Here is a 20,902-nt window from a genome sequence, read left to right on the forward strand (position 1 = left end):
ATTTTTATTGATTTTTTTCTGAGAGTTATTAAAATACTTGAACAAACAGTCGTAGGATAAAATCCAAGACCAGGGAGTAGCCTAGCCAACGAGTTAAGTGCAAGATATTGCAAATAAAAAATTTTAAATTATTGGTTAACCGCCATTGTGCAGTGGCGCCATTTTACAGTGCCGCCCTCTGTAAACTGCTGCATTTCACAGTGGCTCCAATTGCAAGTGGCGCCATCCACAGTTTTCGAATAAAATTAAAAATTAGACAACACTGCTTTGAGTGCAACTCGTACTTGTAAGTAAATTTTACCACGTGCGGTTGTTTTGTTTTCTGCATTTTATTGTTAAATTTTCATTTTATGTGAAAACAGATAAAAAATGCTGCGAAAGAACAAGAAGCAGCCACAGACGGTGGCTGAGAAGGTTAGCCAATTGCTGGCTCATCCCAATGACAGCGACAGCGAAGATGAGTCTGATGTGGACACTTCGGCGCGACTGGCAGATTTTGAACCGGAGGAATACGATTTGCCGGATGCACGGAGTACGGAATTCCGTAAACGCAACGTCAAGTTGCTGTCAGAACAAAGCGATAAATATAAGGGAAAGATCTCTAGTCGCAAGGAAATGGAAGATGACGAGGTGTCCTATGAGGAGAGCGACAGCGATGAGGAGGCTCTGGCGGCATTCAATAAAGAAATAAAAAGTGCCAGAAAAGATGTGGACAGTGAAGATGGGGATGAAGACGAGGACAAAGAAGACGAGGATGAAGATGAAGAAAGTGACGATGAAAATGGTGAGGAGGTGGAAAGTGAAGGCGAGGATGAGGCTGATAGCGGTGATGAGGAGGAAAGCGATGAAGATGATTCAGAGGAGGAAGATCAAACTGACTCAATCAATCCATCTGACATTATGTCGAAAACCAATCATCAAGCGGAAATGCAAAAAGGTCTCTGTGTCCAGAACCAATTGCGCATATGGGAGCGCCTTCTGGAGCTGCGTATCAACACGCAAAAGTTTACCACCAAAGCAAATCAATTGCCATCACCGACAAGCCTAAAAGCATTTAATTCTTCTCCCGACCATCAAGAGGAACTGCAAGCAGTTTTGTCTGAAGCCCAGGAGCGTTCCTCGAAGCTTCTGCAACAGCTTTTGGCCCTGAAGCAGGCTCTAACCCAACAGAATTCGGAACATCGTCAAGCTGTCAAACGGAAACCTCTCCCTGATGACTCGGAACCACCGATTAAACGATTTTCTAGCATTCTTCAAGATAATTTCCAACAATCCCTAAACTATCGCAATGAAGTTCTGCTCAAATGGGATGATCGTACCAAATTACTGACCCCGGGTGCTGGCCTAAAACGTAAATCCCTGCAAGACGATTACGATATTATCAAGAAGATCAACAGCGCCTTGGCCAATCGTCAGTCTCTGGTGGAAAAGTCCCAGATACCTAAGAACAACAATCAGCTAAACAACCCGGACGAGCAGAAAGAACCAGAGCGTCAGCCACATATCTATGATGACAGTGATTTCTATCATCAGCAACTGCGCGAGCTCATCGAGTACAAGGCGAGTTCCACATCCAATATGAGTGAGATTACCAAGCAGTTTGTCGAGCTGCAAAAGTTGCGTCAAAAAATGAAGAAAAAGGTTGACACCAGGGCTAGCAAAGGAAGAAAGCTGCGGTGAGTCAGTAAAAATAGATCTAAATCACATTAAATAACTCTATTACTTTCTTTCAGCTATGTGGTGCACAATAAACTAATCAATTTTATGGCCCCAAATGAGGCCAGCGATTGGACTGACAGTTCGAAATCGGAGCTATATAAATCCTTGTTTATTTAGGAATAATTTAATAAAATGTTACTTTAAGTTTGGATGAGTAAACTAATGCAATATACTTGATATAATTTAAATGCCCATATATAATGTTCAATATTAATTGAAACATGTGTTTATTTCATGAAAATGAAGTTACCCGCTGGACAAGGATTCAAGAGTTTATGTTCATGTTAGATGGTGGAGACTTTTTGCCTTGAAATGTTTAACAGTTCGTTTTATTTTTGTGTAAACATCCAACAATCTGCAATGCTCTTCTTTGAGAGCTTAAAGATCATCTTCATTTGATATCCGTGGCTTGGAGATCAAGCTTGATTCCCTTCCGAGTTAAGGCTTTTCTGGCAAAGACAGCTAGCTGGCTGAAATGAAGATTAACATGAATTATTCCATTCACGTTCTTCTCTGTCACTGATTCAAAAACAATTACGTTCAAAGGAAATGTTAACTTACAAGAAACAATTGACAATTTACCATGTTGGTCAAAGCTAATGTTATCATGGAAGTGTTCTCCACATTGAACAAGATGGTTACGAATATAAGATAAAACTCTCTTTTATACAAATATGATATGCTGGAAATGGTATCTGTCCAAAAGAATGTCTAGGTTTTCTTTATAAATTCTCGACATTTTTCCTGCAGAAAGTCTTCAAGCGAACTTCTACAGTTTCTGTTAAATTATGAATTCTGGAAAGACTGCGTTATCGTTTTACAACCATATAAAAACAACAAGAATTTAAATACATAAATAGAGGTACATAAAATATATCAAAATTTTGGATTGAAAAGAAATTAAATAGACAACTTCTACATGCCTACAACTCCCGTAGCCGGACTAATTTGCCAAGGGCATGATTTTCCGGAAGGACAAAAATACTGTCTGCCCATTGGAGCTTTTACGTTACTTAAAGACTCATGTTTCAATAGTTTAAAATGAATATTAATAACTGGGATAAACATAATATGAACATGAATAAACTACATCACAGACAGTTCCAACTATTTATATAAAGTATATATATATATATTATATATTATATATATTATATATATTATATATTATATACGTATAATAAAATAAACCCATTGCTATCTCAACCAAGTTTAACCAACCAAATTGACTTCATTTCTAAAATTTAAACATCTCAATCTAATTTGGGAATTAAAATGAACATAGAGAATGTAACCAAATATAAGTCTTTAACCATTGTAAACATGTTGAATTTAATTTGTATTTTATTTTTCATATATTAATGTATTTATTTTCGGTTTTGTTCATTTTGTTTTAACTGCTAAATTTGTATGTTCAACATTTTTATTTTATTTTATTTGTTTATTTAAGTTTGTTCTCTCGCTTTTCGTTTTAACTGGGTTAATTATGCAATAACGCAACGGTCAAATGCATAACAATATATGGCTAGAATATAACCGCAATAAGTTCGGTGTTTATACTGTGTCTATATATCTTTACCGTTTCGTGGTTGCAACAAACTGCATGTGTTTGTGTGAGTGGGGGTAAATCGGGGAGATTTGCATTGTATATTAATATTATTATTTATAATATTTTCTTGCTGGCTTTTTCTTCGTTATTTTTTGTTTTTGTTATTTGATACATATTTATTCATATAAATATGTATATATACATTTAATTTGTTAATATATTAAACTAGTTTTCCATTGATGCACATACTTGACTTGGTATTTGTTTACTTTGCTAGATTTTTCATTTTGTTCTTTGTTTGTTTTTGTTCTCATTTTGTTTAAAATTAATATTATATTTTATGTGAATTTTTCATTTAGTATGTTTCGTCGTCTAAGTCATTGTTAGTTTATATGTTTCATATATTTATAAATATATATATATATGTATATATAATGCTAGTAAATTAGTATTTAATTGCAATAAATAGGGAAGAGAATGTGTTAGGCGGTTTGATTTATGCATCATTTCGTTGACAAAAGTCAATAAAAACAATTTCAAACCTGACAAAAAAAACTAACACAGAATTGTTTAATCCAAAATACAATTATTATAATAAATTAATACAGACATTCAAGTTTCTTAGAAAATATCGAAAAAGATTTCATATAAAAATTTCGAGCACATTTACAATATCAATTTTTGTTCTTTGTTTTTTTGTTTTGTTTTAGTTTTTGTCTTTGGAAATAATTTGATGATGGAGTAATTCATTGTCAAGCTCTCATTTAAAAATTAATTAACAATCAGCAGAAAATGTGTATATAATTATATGTATATAAATGAATGTATCTATTAGAGCACATAGTATCAATTGTTTTATGTTTGTCTTATATATAATAAAATGTATATAATATTGCACTTTCAAATGCGCACGAGAATATCAGTATTTTATTTTCGTGTTTGATTCTAAACGAACCAAAAAAATAATCATAATAAAAGAGAAAAGTCACAGTGCAGAGAGGTACTGACAATTTTGAATACAAAATAATTTCATTTAAATACTGGGCATTTGTTTTATTTTGTTTTTGTTTTGACTCGAAAGAAGTAATACCGAAAGATATTTAAATAAATATAATTAACAGAGAGATGGACAAAATCGAAGAATTTACTTTCAAATTATAGAAAATTGCCAAAAAGGAATTCCATCAATCCTGCTACATTTTATGGATTTTGAAAACATAATCTCATATATACGTATGCTTTTCTATTTAAAAGTATGTATTGCCAATAATTAAAGCATAGTTCAATGATATTGCACGAAAATAATTTCTTCATGAAGTCTTTAAATAGATTATGATGAAATTGTTCGAAAACATTTGAATATTACAAACAGTTAATCGATAAGTGCACAAAAGTTACGTATACGTAAATTCGAAAAGACAACCAATTTATACTAACTGGCGGCTTACAGCAAAATTTCAAGATTTTCCCTAAAAATATCAAAAAGAAATTGTTAAAAAAAAATCTCACGAGCAAATGTAAATGCATAAACATTAGAAATTTGGAAAATTCTTCGATTTTTGGTTTCCGTTGTCAAACTTTCTTACAATTAAATTTCTAGCGTGGGGTGTGAAAGTGTTTTTTGGTGAATGATTCTTTTTCCTTTTGTGTTTTTTTTTTTTGTTTCTGTTTACAATCTACCAATACAAAGATTACAAAATGTTGACTATCTGTTTTTTTTGTTTTGTTATTTGTTCGCTTCTCTCTCTCATTGATTTTGTAGTTTGTCTAATTGTTAATGGAATTTTTTAGCAACAAGGGCAGCCCAGTTTTAGTTTTTGATTTAGAAACAAGTATGGTGGCAGTTTTAGCCCCACCAGCAGCAACTGTCCCCTCATCACAGGTGACATTTGCAGTGGCGGCACCGGCAGCGGCAGCAACCGTTGTGGTGGCCGAGCTACGTCGATTGGGTGCCACTTGACGTTGATGCAGCTCTTGAAGCAACGCCGAATGCTTGTCCAATGCTGTCAATTGGGCCGTATTCTGTTGCTCATAGAGCGATGACTGCAGCTGGGTGTGTATTGAAGTGACATTGGAGAGGGTGCTCTCGGCCTCGGCCGTTGTTAGAAAATTGCTTAAATAACGTTTACTAGTTGTTGTAGTTGTATTTGTGGTTCCTGATGTTGTTGTTGTTGATGATGATGATGTTGTCGTTGTAGTTGTGTTTGCCATTGTATTCTGTTCCTGCGCTGAAACCTAAAAGCCAAAAAAAAACCACAATTCAATTTAGATGAGAGAGCAAAATTAGTCAAATCAAATTTCCACCTTTCTTTTCGCCCCCATTTCTGGGTCTCAAGTGCATTTTGCTGGATGTATAAGATTTTCCATATCCTTTTGCACCGAATATAACTCTGACAATTGTTTGGCAAAAACCACATTCAGTTCGCTTAGTTTGGCCAGCTGCAAATACAAAATTAGAATTAGATAATCAAAATGTCCTTTCTCAAGTGTAATTTAAATTAATATTGGTATTAAAAAAGAGTTTAATCTTATCACTTACAGTTTGATCATTGCACTTTTCACGTAAACTCATATTGGCCGATTTAAGCTCAATTTCCTGTTGCAACAGTTCTGTCTGTAATTGCTCAGTGCGTGCTTTCAGAGCGGCCACCTCACGACGCAGTTCATCATCTGTAGGTCCGCCACCACCACCACCACCGCCGCCGCCAGCTACTGCTCCTCCCGCGCCACCCACACGTAAAACTTCCATATCTCGCTTTAGACGTATATTCTCTTCCTTGTAGGTATGCAATTGACGCTTCCATTCATCCACATTAGCCGTAGATTCCTGAAAAATAGAACATGAACTTGTAATTATATATTTTAAGAGTATTAAACTTTAGTTTAACTCACCTGCAAGGCGCTTGTTAAGCGTATATTATTATTCTTCAAGGTGGCGAGCTCAATTTCCCATTTCTTTGCATTGGCACAGCTGCATGAATGATATTAAAAGATATAACATTTTATTTTTGATCAATCTAATCAGTTAAATGGTTTCTTTCTGTCTTAAGTTCTAATGTTAAGCTTAATAAATTATTAAGATATCCAGAAATGTAATACCCTTGAAAAAATTGTATGTAAGTCTTTTCTTTCTTTTAAAAGTTAAATTAAAAAAGTTTAGTATCGGGGTAAAACCTAGAACTGATAAAAATTTGTTAAATTCTTCAATTATTCTGGAAATGAATAAAAAGAAATTGTTGTAAAACCGAAAATTGTTTAGGAAATATCGCTTCTTCAATGCATCTGCTGTATCTTATCGTGTATCAAAAAAGATTACACTTGTTATAGCTAAAAGATAATTATGTCTAATTGTTTATATTATTTTATAGATAAACAAGTTTGCCATTAGGAGGCAACAAGAATAACTAGAAAACCATGGGGATTCATCATAAAAACAAATCAGAAGTATTTGAAGTTCTCTTATATCAATATGCTTAAATTACGATATCGAAAATGAATAATAAATAAAACTAGATTAGTCACTGATCAGATTTAAAGACTCACCTTTGAGCCAATGCCATTTTGAGACGTTCGTTTTCATATTTCAATTGCTGTTCAGCTGTAGCACCAGCGCCTGGACCCGTATGCATGCCCACAATGCTGCCACCGGAGGATATGGTGATGCCACCGCCGCCCGTAACCGTTGCTCCCGATGAGGGCTGTGGTGAAGGTGTGGCCGAACTGATATCCTGTTTGCCATCAACTGTATTCAGCAGCTTATGCGATGGACTATCCGGATTGGCATTCTGTGTATTATTCATATTCGGTGGCTCCACAGTATGGGGATCAATGACGGTATTATCATTCTGCATGCCAACCGCACGACCAGAAATGGGTGAAGTATTTGCCGAAGTGGTCGGAGTTACTGCATTGGAGCCATTTGCAGATTTCATTGCATTTTTCGTCGCCTCCTTAACCTCTTGGAATTTTTCCACAAACTGTAGAATAAAGAGTTGTTTACTAATAATAATGGGGGGGGGGGGGGGGGGAATATCTTCATTCATCTTTACCTTGGTCAGTTCCGCCTCGGATGCAAATCCAAGGCCATAGACTGTGTTGGCTCGAACATCGCTCCATTGGCCAAATTTCTGGGATGTCTGTGTGAATGTCATGCTTGGTGTGATTGTGGAATTGATAACTGCCTTGGTGCCTTCCACTGAGATGATGCGATAGAGATTCCGGGAACTATCATAAAAAAAGCTGACATTAACGGCCTTCATGCTGGCCGTAATCCAGGTACGTTTGGTCTTCGGATCGATGTGGAAAACATGAGCCTGGCATGTGAAAATTGGTTGTTCGCTGGCGATAGAAAGATGAAGAGAGAGAGCCGAAAGGGGTAAGTAAAGTGAAGAAATTTATGTATGTGCATGGGTGTTAATTAGAAATTCCATTTTAATGGTTTTTTAAATATTTAATTTTTATCATTTTACCAAGGTGCTGGCATGTTCTATGTTCTCCTTCTTCTTCTGCTGCTGCTGCTTCCGCTAGTGTTGTTGGTGTTGTTATTATTGTTGTTATCGCTGACTGACTGACTGGCTGGCGTCGGCGGACTAAATTGCATTATGTGCTTAAACGTTATTTTTTTTTTTGTTTGTGGCCTTCGTTTTTGCTTAGCCTTTTTTTTCGTTTCCAATTGGCCAGCCTACACTTCCATGTACACAACAACATACATACACACACACAAGCGCACAGACACATGGGGGCATATAGCCCAAGACCGACAACAACACCAGTGGAGCAGAGCAGAGCAGCTAGCGGCGCAGCGCATGTTGGCAGCGACGCCGTCATCGTCGATTTTTCCCCCATCTCAATTGCAAAATAAAAAAAGAAGCCTCTTTGAGGAATTCTTTCTTTATTATGCGAAATGCTTACCCCATTTTGTTATCCTGTGTGTGCCCTCCTTTTTAATTTGCGTCTTCGCTGGATATATTTTATTGTGTATTTTTTTTTTTGCTTATATTCGTCAATACAAAAAAAAAACGCCTAGTCCTAAAGTGTTGTTCGGTGTGATTGTAGTAGAGCTGTAAGAGTTGCGACAGCAAATTCAACTTAACAATAGGGATGGCACAGAAAAAAATACCGAAGAATTATTAATATTATACCGAAATATTTAATAAATAAATAATAAATAATACGCAAATTTAATTCTTACACACGCACGAATTCGCCGACCGTCAATATTCAATGGAGTTTCCCATTTCAATGTTCCATTTCGTTGGTATGCAATGTTTGGCGCACTTTCAAACACTGACGTTTTAACATCCGTGAAGATAGCAACGTTGCCTATTTTCCATTTTTTTATATCTTATTTCGCTATTTACTAAATTTTTCAAATCAAATGAAACTTAATTTTGCTAAGCAAATTATACTCCACTGTTTTTATTAAATTCTCGGGGTTTTAAGACTTGCACGTATCTAAAATTTGTCAACAAAAATAAAACCAGTGCAACTCCCCTTACAACTACCATCAAGAAATGCACTATAGATTCCATTATATATTGAATAATATCTCATGCAAGTTTGGTCAAAAACTTGTTAACGGATTTTAAGAAAATCGTATTTTAGTGGCTCATTTTATTTGGCCTATACTTAATGCTTATAATAAATGTTTTCGCACTACTACTAGATAGATAGATGCTCTCATCCAGCAATGAGCACAATTTCATTTGTTTGGTAGCCCAAAAAAATTTGTTTTAAATTATTATTTTTAGTTTTTGAGCGAAAGCCTGAAAACTTGCTTCAACCAGAAACTTTGTTGCTGGAACCAGTCAGCGACTACATTAACTTCAACATATTCTTTTAATATTTGTTTACTGGTAATAAAATTATTCAAAATGTATTCGAGTCTTATACCTAAAAATTGTCAGAAAAGTATAAAGCAATAATTTTTCAAAATATTCAGTGGAGTTTCTATGTCAACGTTCCATTTTATTTCGATAGGTTTGTTTGGCACCCTTTCAAACACTGTTATCATAACTGTTAAAATAACAGGAACGTTTTCAAGCACTATTAAATTAACAGAATCATTTGCGAGTAAAGTAAAAAAAATTATTGGGACGTTAATTTTGCTGCCATAATTTGGCAAATATTTAATTATAATTAACACATATGCAAAGACTGGACAGCGACAAAAGTTGTGTTGTTGCCGCTGCTTCTGTAGCTGCTGCCCTGCCGCCGATCGGGGTACGTTTTTTAAGCCCATTCAGCCGCAGTTTAGGCGAGGGGGGCGAAGGAGGTAGAGTTTTTTCTCGGTATTTTTTTTTCGCATAAAAGCCGTTCCCCAAAAAAAATGAAAGACTTGAAATGGCCAGAAAAGACTATAAACGAGCATCTGTTGGCCAGATTGTGTGTATTTGAGTGCAATTAATTGAATAGTTGTTGCAAAATTGAGTAAGCATAGCAAATATGTCAGAGTTATGCGAAAGAGAAAAAATATGCTGAACATGTGTGTATGTGTGTTCGTGCGTGCGTGCGTATGTGTGTATGCTGTACATGTGCCTATGTATTAGTGAATTTTTGTGAGCATGTGTATGTGTATGTGTGTTTGTGTGTGTAGAAAACTTGTTATCAATGCGGCGCCTATGATAAAATGTCTCATTAGACATGTTTCCCCAAACGTATTGCTTAACCCCTGTGTGGGCCGGCCCCCAAATGCTGCTTAACCCCCTATATTCGATGTGGGCATCAACAGTTAATTCAAGTGTGGGACTAAAATATTTATTACTATTTTTGGTGTCTGTGTGTGTGTGTGTGTGTGAGAGAGCAGATCATTTGCCCAAAATATGAATGGAGAGTTTAGTAGGTCCAATAATGGTCATTCAACTTTAACCTGCTAAAAACAAGGAAAAATCTGTGATTCATTGCACTAAAGTTTCTAAAATATTAAGCCCGATAAAGGAAAAAATGCACCTTGATTTAGGGTCAGTGTAGGAAAAACTTCGATTTAAAACAAAACAAAAAAAATGATTTTGGAATTCCTAAGCCACTTATTCAACAATAAATTAAATTTAGAAATAAGTGCTAAATATTTTTGGTAACTATTTATAAATGTTAGTTAAAATGCAAATTTGAAAAAGTTTTCTTAATTGCCCATAGTAATAACGGTATTTATTTGTTTGGCTTACCTTATTCATTTGTCTTTTATCATGTTTGTTTTGCTCTCACTTTCGCAGTTGTGCATGCCTGTGTGAATTGTTGAGGCGTGCTCTGGCGGCCCCAACTAAATAATGTGGAACATGATGTGCGACGTAATGCCCACTATTTCGGAAGATAGCATATCGCAGCGTTCCTCCCAGTTCAGCGGCGAAGATGCCAATTTTGAGCAGCTTATGGTCTCCATGCTCGATGAGCGGGACAAGCTTATGGATAGTTTGCGCGAGGCGCAAGAACGTCTTGGAGAGACTGAGGTCAAATTGCATGATGTGGAAAAGGAGCGGGACAGTTTGCAAAGGCAGATCAATGCCAATCTTCCACAGGTAAGCAAGTTGTAGATATTCAAAGCTGCTCAATGGGAGAACTATTTAAAATTTACATTCTCTTGTTTTCCCCCCAAAAGGAATTTGCCACTTTGACAAAGGAGTTAACTCAGGCCCGCGAAACTTTATTGGAACGCGATGAGGAAATTGGCGAGTTGAAAGCAGAACGCAATAATACCAGAGTAAGAAATCGGGAAAGTCCCGATTTTAATTATCTTTTAAATAGAGCTAAACGAGTGTCATTGTCTGAATATGCGACAGTTTTATTGCTTAGAGATGTTTTGATCTTTACAACTTATTGCACTAGTACAACATTCTAATCTTAAACAGAACATGTCATCGCAAAATCTTATTGCAATTGCAACAAAAGCTGTATAAATTATAACTAATGAATCTTAATGAATCTGTGTCGCCTTTTTATGGTCTTTTTTTTAGCTTCTCCTAGAGCATCTGGAATGCTTGGTATCCCGACATGAGCGCTCCCTGCGCATGACTGTAGTGAAAAGACAAGCTGCAGCTCAAAGTGGCGTCTCCAGTGAGGTGGAGGTGCTCAAGGCTTTAAAATCTCTGTTCGAGCATCACAAGGCCTTGGATGAGAAAGTGCGTGAACGTTTGCGTTTGTCCATTGAGAAGAATAATGTGTTGGAGGAGGAGTTGACCACCACCAAAGACGAACTAACGCAATATAAGACCGGTGCACTGCAGCGTGGTGATGGAGGTGGAAGTGGAACTGGAACAGGGAGTGGCGCGGGTTCTGGTCCAGGGGGAGTGGGCAATGAGAATGGGCTTAAGGAAAAGGTGTGTACAATTTTATTTTGAATACCATGGAATTCAATCAAGCGTAATCAACCTAAATTCTGTAATTCTAGATGACCGGGGGAGCTGCAGGCGTCAATGGCGATGCCAATGAGCTAAATGATTATGCGGCCAAAACACATGAACTGCAAACCATTATTGAAAAGCAGGTAAGACGGGAGTGGAGGAGAGCAGAGCAACATCTGGTTACCATGTGTTTCTTTATACCTTTTCCATCTTCCAGACATCGGAACTTTCTCAATGGCAGCGTCGTGTCTCCGATTTGAATAACAAAATCAATGAACTGGAAGAAAATATGTCGCGTGTCCAGAAAGATCATTGCAAGGCCCAAGATCAATGCTCAAAATTGCAACGTGATCTACGTGAGAATGTGGCTCAAAAGGAAGATCAGGTAAGAGCAACTATTCTTTTTTTTTTAATTAAGTGACATTTTAATTCGCCCGCTTTCTCTCTATCTCTTCACTTTCCAGGAGGAACGCATTGCCACGCTGGAGAAGCGATATCTGAATGCTCAGCGAGAATCCACGTCATTGCATGATCTTAATGAGAAACTGGAACAAGAGTTGAGGCATAAAGAGGCCCAACTTAAGGTGAGTTTCACCATAATTAATTTGGGCTGTGGTCTAAATGGTTATATAAAGACATGAGCAAAATGGGTTTCAATCATTTTCATACATCAAAAAAGATGCATGAGTTTTAAAAACATTCTCTAGTTTCTACTTCAATATGAAAGGTAATATTACTTTTACTTTTTGTAAATCATTTCTGGAGAATATTTTTTACATATAAAAGTTATACAACTTTTAAGACATTTACTATAAAATATAGGCATCTGTTTCGCTCTCGTTTACATTGAAATTTCACATCAAAAAGACTTTATTTATTTCGAATTTAGAGAAGTTCCATTAAACACGCCTTTTTTTTACTTTTCATCGGCTCATTGATACCCATATTCATGGGGTTTAACTTTCCCATTGGTTTTAAGGTATTTTTAGTATAAAAGAATTTATATTTTACGAATTAAAACAAGCGGAAATCCTACAAAATGTGAAATAAAACAGAAAAAAGGTTTTTTAACCACTACCGATATGGGAATAGCTTAAATATAATTATACTTATTATTAATATTGTTTAATATTAAAAATGTATACTACAAATATTTGTAGATAAGAAAAGTGATTACATTCCCTTGCTCATTTCTTTATATATACCATACATATTGCTCATTAATTAAGTTTACCCCTCAACCAAAAACGTGACTAATAATTCCATTTCCCCTCGCAAAATAATCTTAACTATAAACGAATGCCCCAAAAATAAACAAAAACAAAAACAACTCCGTTGCTCAAACCATCCAAAACCAAAAACAAAAACCAAAATCAGCTGCATGAAGAGAAAATCAGCGCAATTGAAGAGAAATTGGAACTCTCCGAACAGAAATTGGCCCAACATGCCAAACTCCAGCCGGATATGGAAGAGCAATTGAAGGCGCGCATGGAGGCATTGACTAAGGTAGGAAATAAGGTATGCACTCGAAATCCAACTAAAAAATATGCGCGCCTCGCCAGGTTCCATATATTATATATTATTACTATTACTATTTGTATAAATTTATTTAATTAATTTCCCCCTTTATTTCTACAACACAACAACTACAACAAGTAAACACCCAAGACCAAGCACAAGAACAACAAGAAATGTCTCTATCTCTATTGCACTTCACAAACTAATCCAATCTATCAAGATTCAAAACTTTATCCATCATCCACTTTCTAGTAATTTCTTTTTTTTTTAATTTTTTGGTGTCGAGCTTTCATTACTAACTTTTTGCATGTGTAAGAAGTTCATGAATATTTTCAAAAAACAATTTCTCATTCTCTCTCTCTCGGAAAAACAAAAAAAAAAAAAACACAAAAACAAAGGCTCAGGAAAGACATGGGTCAGCTGAGGATCGCATACGAGGATTGGAGAACAATCTGGATGAAAAGACCGCTGAAGTTGTTAGACTCAATCAACGTCTTAAAATGAATGAGGAGCACAACATACGCTTATCCTCGACAGTGGATAAATTGCTATCCGAGTCCAATGAGCGCTTGCAGGTCCATCTAAAGGAGCGTATGCACGCCCTGGATGAGAAGAATGCTCTCACGCACGAATTGGAGAAGGCTCGCAAGGTGGCCGAAGAGCTGCATCATGAGAAGAGTGAAATTATGAAGGAATTGTCCAAGACCCGATTGGAGATTGAGAATTTCAAGCGGCAGCTGTTGCAGCAAGAGATTGCCTACAATATCCAGCAGACAGAAGCCCTGACGCGAAGTCTATCGCCGAGCAGCGTTGATCCCAGTGGTGGAGCTTTCACGAGGAGTGCCTCACATGCTAGCTTTGAGACGCACTCTCTGCGCAGACCAAGCAAACAATCGAGAATGTCAGAGGAGAATGCTCTGGCTCGCTCAATCACTGAGCAGGAATGGGAGAAATTGCAGCAGGCGGCGCATGCTCAGCAGCAGGCATATGAGCTGGTGGCGGCAAGTGCTGCTGCTGGCGTGGATTGCGACGATAGTGATGTTCTATATGCGGCAGCAACGGCAGATATGATGTCGCCTTCGGGGCATACAGATGCCCAGACATTGGCCATGATGTTGCAGGAGCAACTGGATGCCATTAACAACGAGATACGCTTAATACAAGAGGAGAAGCAATCGACTGAGGCGAGGGCCGAGGAGCTGGAATCGCGTGTGGGCAGCTTAGAGCATGTAAATCTCTTGGCACGAGGGCGCTCTATGGACAGACAAAGTCCGCCCATGAGCGGGAGGAGTACTCCAAATAGTCCGCAAAGGGATTTCATGCAAAAGTATCATACGGTAAGTTTATTCATTTCTATAGCTTGAATGGCAACTAATAAAGTGATCTATCTATTATCTTTAGCTCAACTTGCCAGTGCTATCAAGTGATGCCTCACGAGAGGAATTGCATGGTGGCATGTCTACAACCGGAGATTCTAGTTCCGGAGGAGCTGCCTCTCCTCTAACTGCTCGGTCTATGCGCCTGGAGCGTGTGGCTCAGGCATTGGCTCACAGTCAAGAAGAGCTGCGACGTCGTTCCATAGGATTAGCTCCAAATAATCCTGTAGCCCCGAATCATACTGGTTCCCATATGCCTCTAAGCAGTCACAATTATGGCTTGTCACCACTTAGCTCTCGCTACGGCAGTCAGGAGTCACTGCGTCATTACAATACCATGGGTTCAATGTCCATGCTGCAAACACCCACCTCGGGTGTCTCACGAGATGCAGCCGCTGCGGCAGTCCAAAAGAAAAAGGGCATTAAGTCTTCTCTGGGCCGATTCTTTAGTAAAAAAGAGAAGGTCAAGGGGGTCAAGGATACGCTACCCGATGGTTCTCCAAGTATGATGTCCATTGGCAATCTTTCGATTGGTCTAAGTGAAGTGGATTCTCAATACGATGCCATGAGCATGACGGGCGGCATGATGCCAAGAATTGCCAGTGCTCAGGGTTCTAAGATAAGCAGCGTCGACTATGGCAGGCAAAAGAAGTGAGTTGAAAATGGAGATGGAAAATGGAAATGGTTTAGACTAACTCAACTGCTTATATTCTTTCAGAGAACATGACTATCGCAATGATTTGCTGGGAGAAGCCATGAAGGCGGGCACACCATTTGCCTTGTGGAACGGACCCACCATTGTTGCCTGGCTGGAACTTTGGGTGGGCATGCCTGCCTGGTATGTGGCTGCATGTAGGGCAAATGTTAAATCCGGGGCCATTATGAGTGCATTAAGCGATACTGAAATCCAGAGAGAAATAGGTAAATCTCTGAATTTTGACAAGTAATATTTATTAATAAAAACAAATTTTGTTTCCAGGCATTAGTAATCCTTTACATAGGCTCAAATTGCGCCTAGCCATACAAGAAATGGTTTCACTGACCTCTCCCTCAGCCCCGCAAACGTCACGAACCACTTTGGCCTTCGGTAAGCTCGAGGAATTTTATTTGCCAATAAACAAACAGGTTAATTATTGTAAATTTCTTAGGCGACATGAATCACGAATGGATAGGTAACTATTGGCTGCCTGGTTTGGGTTTACCGCAATATCGCACAACGTTTATGGAGTGTCTGGTCGATGCTCGCATGTTAGATCATTTGACCAAGAAAGATTTGCGCGGTCAACTCAAGATGGTCGATAGTTTTCATCGCACCAGCTTGCAGTATGGCATTTCTATGCTAAAACGCTTAAACTACGATCGGACTGAGCTGGAGCATAGACGAAAGATGAGCGAAAATGGCTTGTGTGATGTCCTAGTATGGAGTAATGAGCGTGTGATACGCTGGGTGGGGAGCATAGGACTTAAGGTAAGCAAAAACTTTCATTTTTAGATTATAAATTGTAAAATGTATTTATCTATGCCAGGAATATGCCAACAACTTGCTCGAATCGGGTGTGCATGGCGGCCTGATGGCTTTGGATGAGAGTTTCGATGCAAATGCCATGGGCTTGGCCCTGCAAATTCCCACGCAAAATGCTCAGGTGAGTTTATTAAATGAATTCAATAAAAGTCAACTAGGAATGACACTTTGAAATCTCTTTTGCAGGCTCGCCAAATACTGGACACAGAGTTCAATAATTTGCTACAAATTGCCACAGATCGGAGGCCCGAGAATGAACAGCGTAGTGCATCCTGATGCAGTTATAGTCCGCCCACAACATTGGTGGATGAGTAAAGATGATGATGATGATGCAGATGATGAAGATGATGAATTCAAGAAGATCAGAAAGAAACCTACAAAAGACCAGGGGCAAATTTTTTCCTACAGACAAAACAAAACAAATGAAAAAAAAAACAAAAAGTTGAATCAGCAACAACTGAGCCACAAAATTCTAACAAGAAAGACGCAACGCAAGAGACTCTCCCCCAGCATGATGCACGTCTAATCTTTATATATATAAATATTATATATATATATATATAATACACGCATAGTCATATAATCCATAACAAGACAATGTATACAAGACATAGCACATACATATATATATATATATATATCATATATATACTCTATATAGGACATACATACGTAGTTTGCATGGGCGCCCTGTACAAGTTTTAGAAGCTAATCCATAATTATTTTGATTGTACATTTTTTATTTGTTGTTTTAACAAAGTGACATACATAATTAGTGTAATTTAGAGTTGGTGTTTCTAGTTCGAACTAATTCTCTGTACGTCAGGATATTTAGTTCGTTTAGTGCAATATTTAACTGAAGGCTCTATAATTAAAAAAAAAAATTGTCCATCGATGTTAGGTTTTAGGTATAAACCAATTTTTTCCATTTTTTTTTTTTTGATACAAAACACTGCAAATTAAAGATATTTATACAAAAGCTTACAGCATGATTATGATTATTCAGATTGGATATACGATACTATAATTTTATTGTTCACTTTCGCTCTTATTGGCATTTTTTTACTATATCATATATAGTATGATTGGTACTAGACCATGAAATTTAGTGCAAACATATTTGATTTGTTTTTAATGCATTTGGTTGTCATTTGTCTGATATAATACCAAATGATGTTGCCAATTTTGATCAAAATAGTTTGATTATCGATATATCATATAGGAATGATTGGTACAAAACGCTAGTATTAGATTTAGTAGAACAAGTTACGGTAATGGAACTTGAATTTTGCAAAGGGTTAAGGGCCAAATTTCATTGTAATTGAATGACATCAGACTCGAATTTTGAAGGTTTATTGTCCTAAACGATCTGTTTGAAGCTGCCTACAGAGAAATCTAGTTGAACTAGTTTCCGAAACTCTAGTGTAATTGGGCTTGCAATAGACTAACAGTATTTTTGGATTTTGTTTTACCCAGCAGTTGGACGAACGGATTGACGGACAAATAGAGATAAATAGAGAGAATGCGTGCTTTGAACCAAATTCGTAACCAAACTTGTTTGTTATATAATTTTTATGGCATTTTGTACAGTTAACTTTTTTAATTTTATTTTTTCTTTATATATAGATGTCCTAACATACGCTTTACATAATGACATTATGACTTTATGTTTTACCTTATTTTTGTTACATTTTTTTTTTGAAAAATGTTTGGTTATTGTAAAAGTCAGAAGGCGTTCCAATTGAGTTTATAAACTGAACAACCAACATGCACAACAATCAGGCATACATATACGAAAATCATTATATATATATATATAAATATATATATATATACGCCTAGTTTAATATACAGCTCACTTATACACATACATATGAATATATATATATGTATACACTTATATACATAATTAACCTTATCAAGCATACGTGTAACTAACAAGAAAGTATTAAAGAAGTGAATGATTGAATGTATGATGACAAGAAAGACGAAGTCGCAAGCGCCCATTAAAAAAACAAAAACAAACTATTTACATTACATATATACAAAAAAAAAAGAAAGAAGAGGAAAAGTTAGAAGGGTAGGAAAAGAAAAAAGAGATTGGAGGAAATAAAAGAAAAAAGAAAACAAAATATATATATATATATATTGTATGAATCCAGCAACCAGTAAAAGCTTTAAAGGCCAAAACTAAACTCTACTTAGCCTTTGCTTTTAATCATAAACCAAGAAAACTTTAGGCAAGCTAAAAGAATTTATTTATAAACTATATATTGTAATTGGCATTGAAATTAAATTAAACAAACCCCCAAACTAAATATGAAATATTCACAAAAAGAAAAGAAAAGTAAAAACACAATTTAAGCATATCCATTGTTTTTCAAAACAACAAAAATTGTATAAATTATAATTTGTTTCTAGTTAATTCGTTTCACAAAAGGCCACCTAATAAAATGAATTAATCCATTCTATAATAGTTTACTTTTTAGTTTTGCATTAAGTATTCCATTTTTTTTTCTTTTTTGTTCTGTGTCATTTATTCATTTGATATATCTATATCGATCTATTTGTCTATCTATCTATATACATATATGTACTTATAGCACACAAACTGCCTGTCTATAATCATATATTATCAGTTCTTTGCTGGAACCCCTTTTCTCCTTTATTTTAAGTTTTGTGTTACTAAATTGAACAAAAACGGAAAATGAATATAACCAAAATTGCAACTAATGCTTGTCTGTAAGTTGAAAAAACAAAAATATTAATGAAATTAATTTATGCAAAATGCTAACTAATACTAACAAACAAAATACTTAATGAAATTATTTCAACTGTATTAGCGAAATTAAAAAAAAAAACAAAAACTTTAAACAAAGCAAAAAAAGAAAAAATATACAAATCTATTTATGTATGTAACAACTGTAGCATTAAAAACAATTTATGATGTGTAACCTAAATTTACTAAAACAAAACAAAAAAAAACACTAAATACTAAATACTTAATGCAAGCAGGCAAGTTAAGTTAATTGGAGCCACAAAGTAATTGGTTTAATTGTTAACTTTTGTTGATTGATTGAATTCTTATACCAACTTAACTAAACTAAATCTAATATAAATATATACAAAGAAATTTTCTTAATATGCAACATATGTAAATATATTTATATAATATTGTGAACAGAAATGAGACAAAAACCAAAAAAAAAAAACAAAAAAACAAAAAGAAACAAAAAATACATACAAAATGATAAAAAGAAAATGGAATAAAATACTGAAAATTTAGTAAAAAGGTAAAAATTCCGTTTAGGAGTTTTTTTTTCTATGTACCATATATATTTGAAAAGAAAAAGAAGTAAAAGCAAAAAATGAAAATGAAAACCACAACCACAAATGGAAAAAAAATAAAACTATAAATTAAAATTTATTACAAAAAAAAAACTGTTTTAACTTTTTAACTGAATTGATTGACACTCAAATTCGAATTTGATATGTTTAAGCTGAGAGATCATATCTTAGGGGTATTCTCTGATCTTAGGATCAAAAAATTTAGGATTTCGGAAATTTTTTTAGCTTAAAAATAATTAAAAATATATAATTTTAGGCCATTTGTTTAATTTCCTTAAAGTGCCTAAAACTTTTTTAAAATTGTTATCCTTTTCAAAAAGATCCTCAAAAAGTTGGATCTGAACGGTATTGTCTCTTTTGCCTTTTCTATTTTTGTGAAAACCCAAAACAAAAAAATATTTATCAGTATAACTTAAGCTTAGTCCTGTATTGAAGTCAAAAGAAAAAATGGGGTTTGACAAAATAACGCAGTTTTCAAATTGGAACTTTTCGGTTATTTAGTTTATAAAATTCGATGATAATATGTTTCTAGTAGAGGTGATAGCCATAGGTGTTGTGAACAATATTTTCGAACTTCAACTGTATTGGTTGAATAGTTTTTTTTTCAACAATACCAGGCCAAAATAAGAAGTTTTAGTTCGGTTAGTTTAAAGTTTTTATGCCACCTCCTGACGTTTAGGACGTTTTTGATAGAATCAAAAACATTAGGATAGCTTGAAGGTGTATTTCTAACAACCTGTTAAAGAAAAAAAAATAGATTTTTGCAAAATTCTAGACCTGCGGGTCTGAAAGTACTAAAGCATCTAACTTGCATTTGGCAGCAAATTAAAATTTAATCAGTTTAAAATCTCTTTTTGTTTTAATCTGGAATTGCAATATAAAGTCGTTTTCGTTTTCTAGTAGACTTCTTCTAATTAATGTTCGTATTTTAATTAATAATGTGTGCTTATGTTATTTATATGAACAAGCCCTTAATGGGCGTAATATACTTGAGTTATTGACTCAAGTGAATCTATCGGTATCCCTTTATCTTTTAATCAATGTTCTACTGACTAGAACATCATGAACATTTTATGATCCTTTTCTCTCTGATTACAACCTCTAACTCCCTTGTAATCTGCTCAGTGAATTCTATTTTCATCCAATTCTTTCTTAATTTGCTCATAAAAACAACTGTAGTAAATATATTTTATTCTGTTTTTCTAAATTTCACATGTATTTATTCACGTGTTTCGTGCGATACATGTCCGCCTTCATTTTTTAACACAATTTTTAAGGTAATTCCCATAAAACAAAAATGGCCAAATAGCACCTCATCATTAAAGGAATTGAATATATTTTTAGAAAACAAAAATTTTATGATATTTTTGGTTAGATTAAAACGCATGACTAAAAAAAAGTATCAAATTTTAAAGAGCTAGTACCTCCTCTGCCCATACATATTTAACAATAAGTCTTAAGGGCTTAGGACATTAGGATTAAGCTTGTTAGTCAACTTCATCTAGATAATAGATCAAAATCCTTAATCGGCATT

General features: G+C 35.3%; 3 protein-coding genes across 7 annotated transcripts; 2 read left to right on the top strand and 1 right to left on the bottom strand.

Moving 5' to 3' along the window:
• Nucleotides 1-267: 267 nt before the first annotated feature.
• On the top strand, nucleotides 268-1,933 carry LOC6643956 (protein Aatf). 2 transcript variants are annotated; one of them, XM_023176577.2, is made up of 3 exons: nucleotides 268-286; nucleotides 363-1,676; nucleotides 1,734-1,933. In XM_023176577.2, exons 2-3 carry the CDS (start codon nucleotides 370-372, stop codon nucleotides 1,834-1,836), a joined length of 1,410 nt encoding a protein of 469 aa, XP_023032345.1. In that variant the 5' UTR covers nucleotides 268-286; nucleotides 363-369; the 3' UTR covers nucleotides 1,837-1,933. The 2 variants fall into 2 exon arrangements, with proteins under 2 accessions (XP_023032345.1, XP_002067070.1); XM_002067034.3 differs by lacking the exon at nucleotides 268-286 and having other exon boundaries at nucleotides 311-1,676.
• Nucleotides 1,934-3,045: 1,112 nt separating this feature from the next.
• LOC6643957 (homer protein homolog 2) lies at nucleotides 3,046-8,529 on the bottom strand. Its single transcript, XM_002067035.4, is given in 8 exon segments — nucleotides 3,046-5,503; nucleotides 5,573-5,707; nucleotides 5,808-6,095; nucleotides 6,161-6,239; nucleotides 6,812-7,245; nucleotides 7,318-7,606; nucleotides 8,180-8,355; nucleotides 8,460-8,529. Coding segments are annotated over 7 exon segments (1,698 nt in total). The 5' UTR covers nucleotides 8,185-8,355; nucleotides 8,460-8,529; the 3' UTR covers nucleotides 3,046-5,035.
• Nucleotides 8,530-9,320: 791 nt separating this feature from the next.
• LOC6643958 (liprin-alpha-1) lies at nucleotides 9,321-17,774 on the top strand. Of its 4 annotated transcripts, none has more exons than XM_023176583.2 (15): nucleotides 9,321-9,542; nucleotides 10,480-10,782; nucleotides 10,863-10,964; nucleotides 11,218-11,580; nucleotides 11,652-11,747; nucleotides 11,822-11,989; nucleotides 12,069-12,188; nucleotides 12,982-13,122; nucleotides 13,521-14,459; nucleotides 14,524-15,149; nucleotides 15,217-15,419; nucleotides 15,478-15,585; nucleotides 15,647-15,966; nucleotides 16,025-16,141; nucleotides 16,207-17,774. In XM_023176583.2, exons 2-15 carry the CDS (start codon nucleotides 10,534-10,536, stop codon nucleotides 16,294-16,296), a joined length of 3,642 nt encoding a protein of 1,213 aa, XP_023032351.1. In that variant the 5' UTR covers nucleotides 9,321-9,542; nucleotides 10,480-10,533; the 3' UTR covers nucleotides 16,297-17,774. The 4 variants fall into 4 exon arrangements, with proteins under 4 accessions (XP_023032351.1, XP_002067072.3, XP_023032352.1 ...); XM_002067036.4 differs by having other exon boundaries at nucleotides 9,321-9,490; XM_023176584.2 differs by having other exon boundaries at nucleotides 9,321-9,490; nucleotides 12,982-13,110.
• The last annotated feature ends 3,128 nt before the right edge of the window (nucleotides 17,775-20,902 follow it).

This window comes from Drosophila willistoni (assembly GCF_018902025.1).
Source record: "Drosophila willistoni isolate 14030-0811.24 chromosome 2R unlocalized genomic scaffold, UCI_dwil_1.1 Seg167, whole genome shotgun sequence".
In the NCBI taxonomy this organism is placed as follows: Eukaryota; Metazoa; Arthropoda; class Insecta; order Diptera; family Drosophilidae; genus Drosophila; species Drosophila willistoni.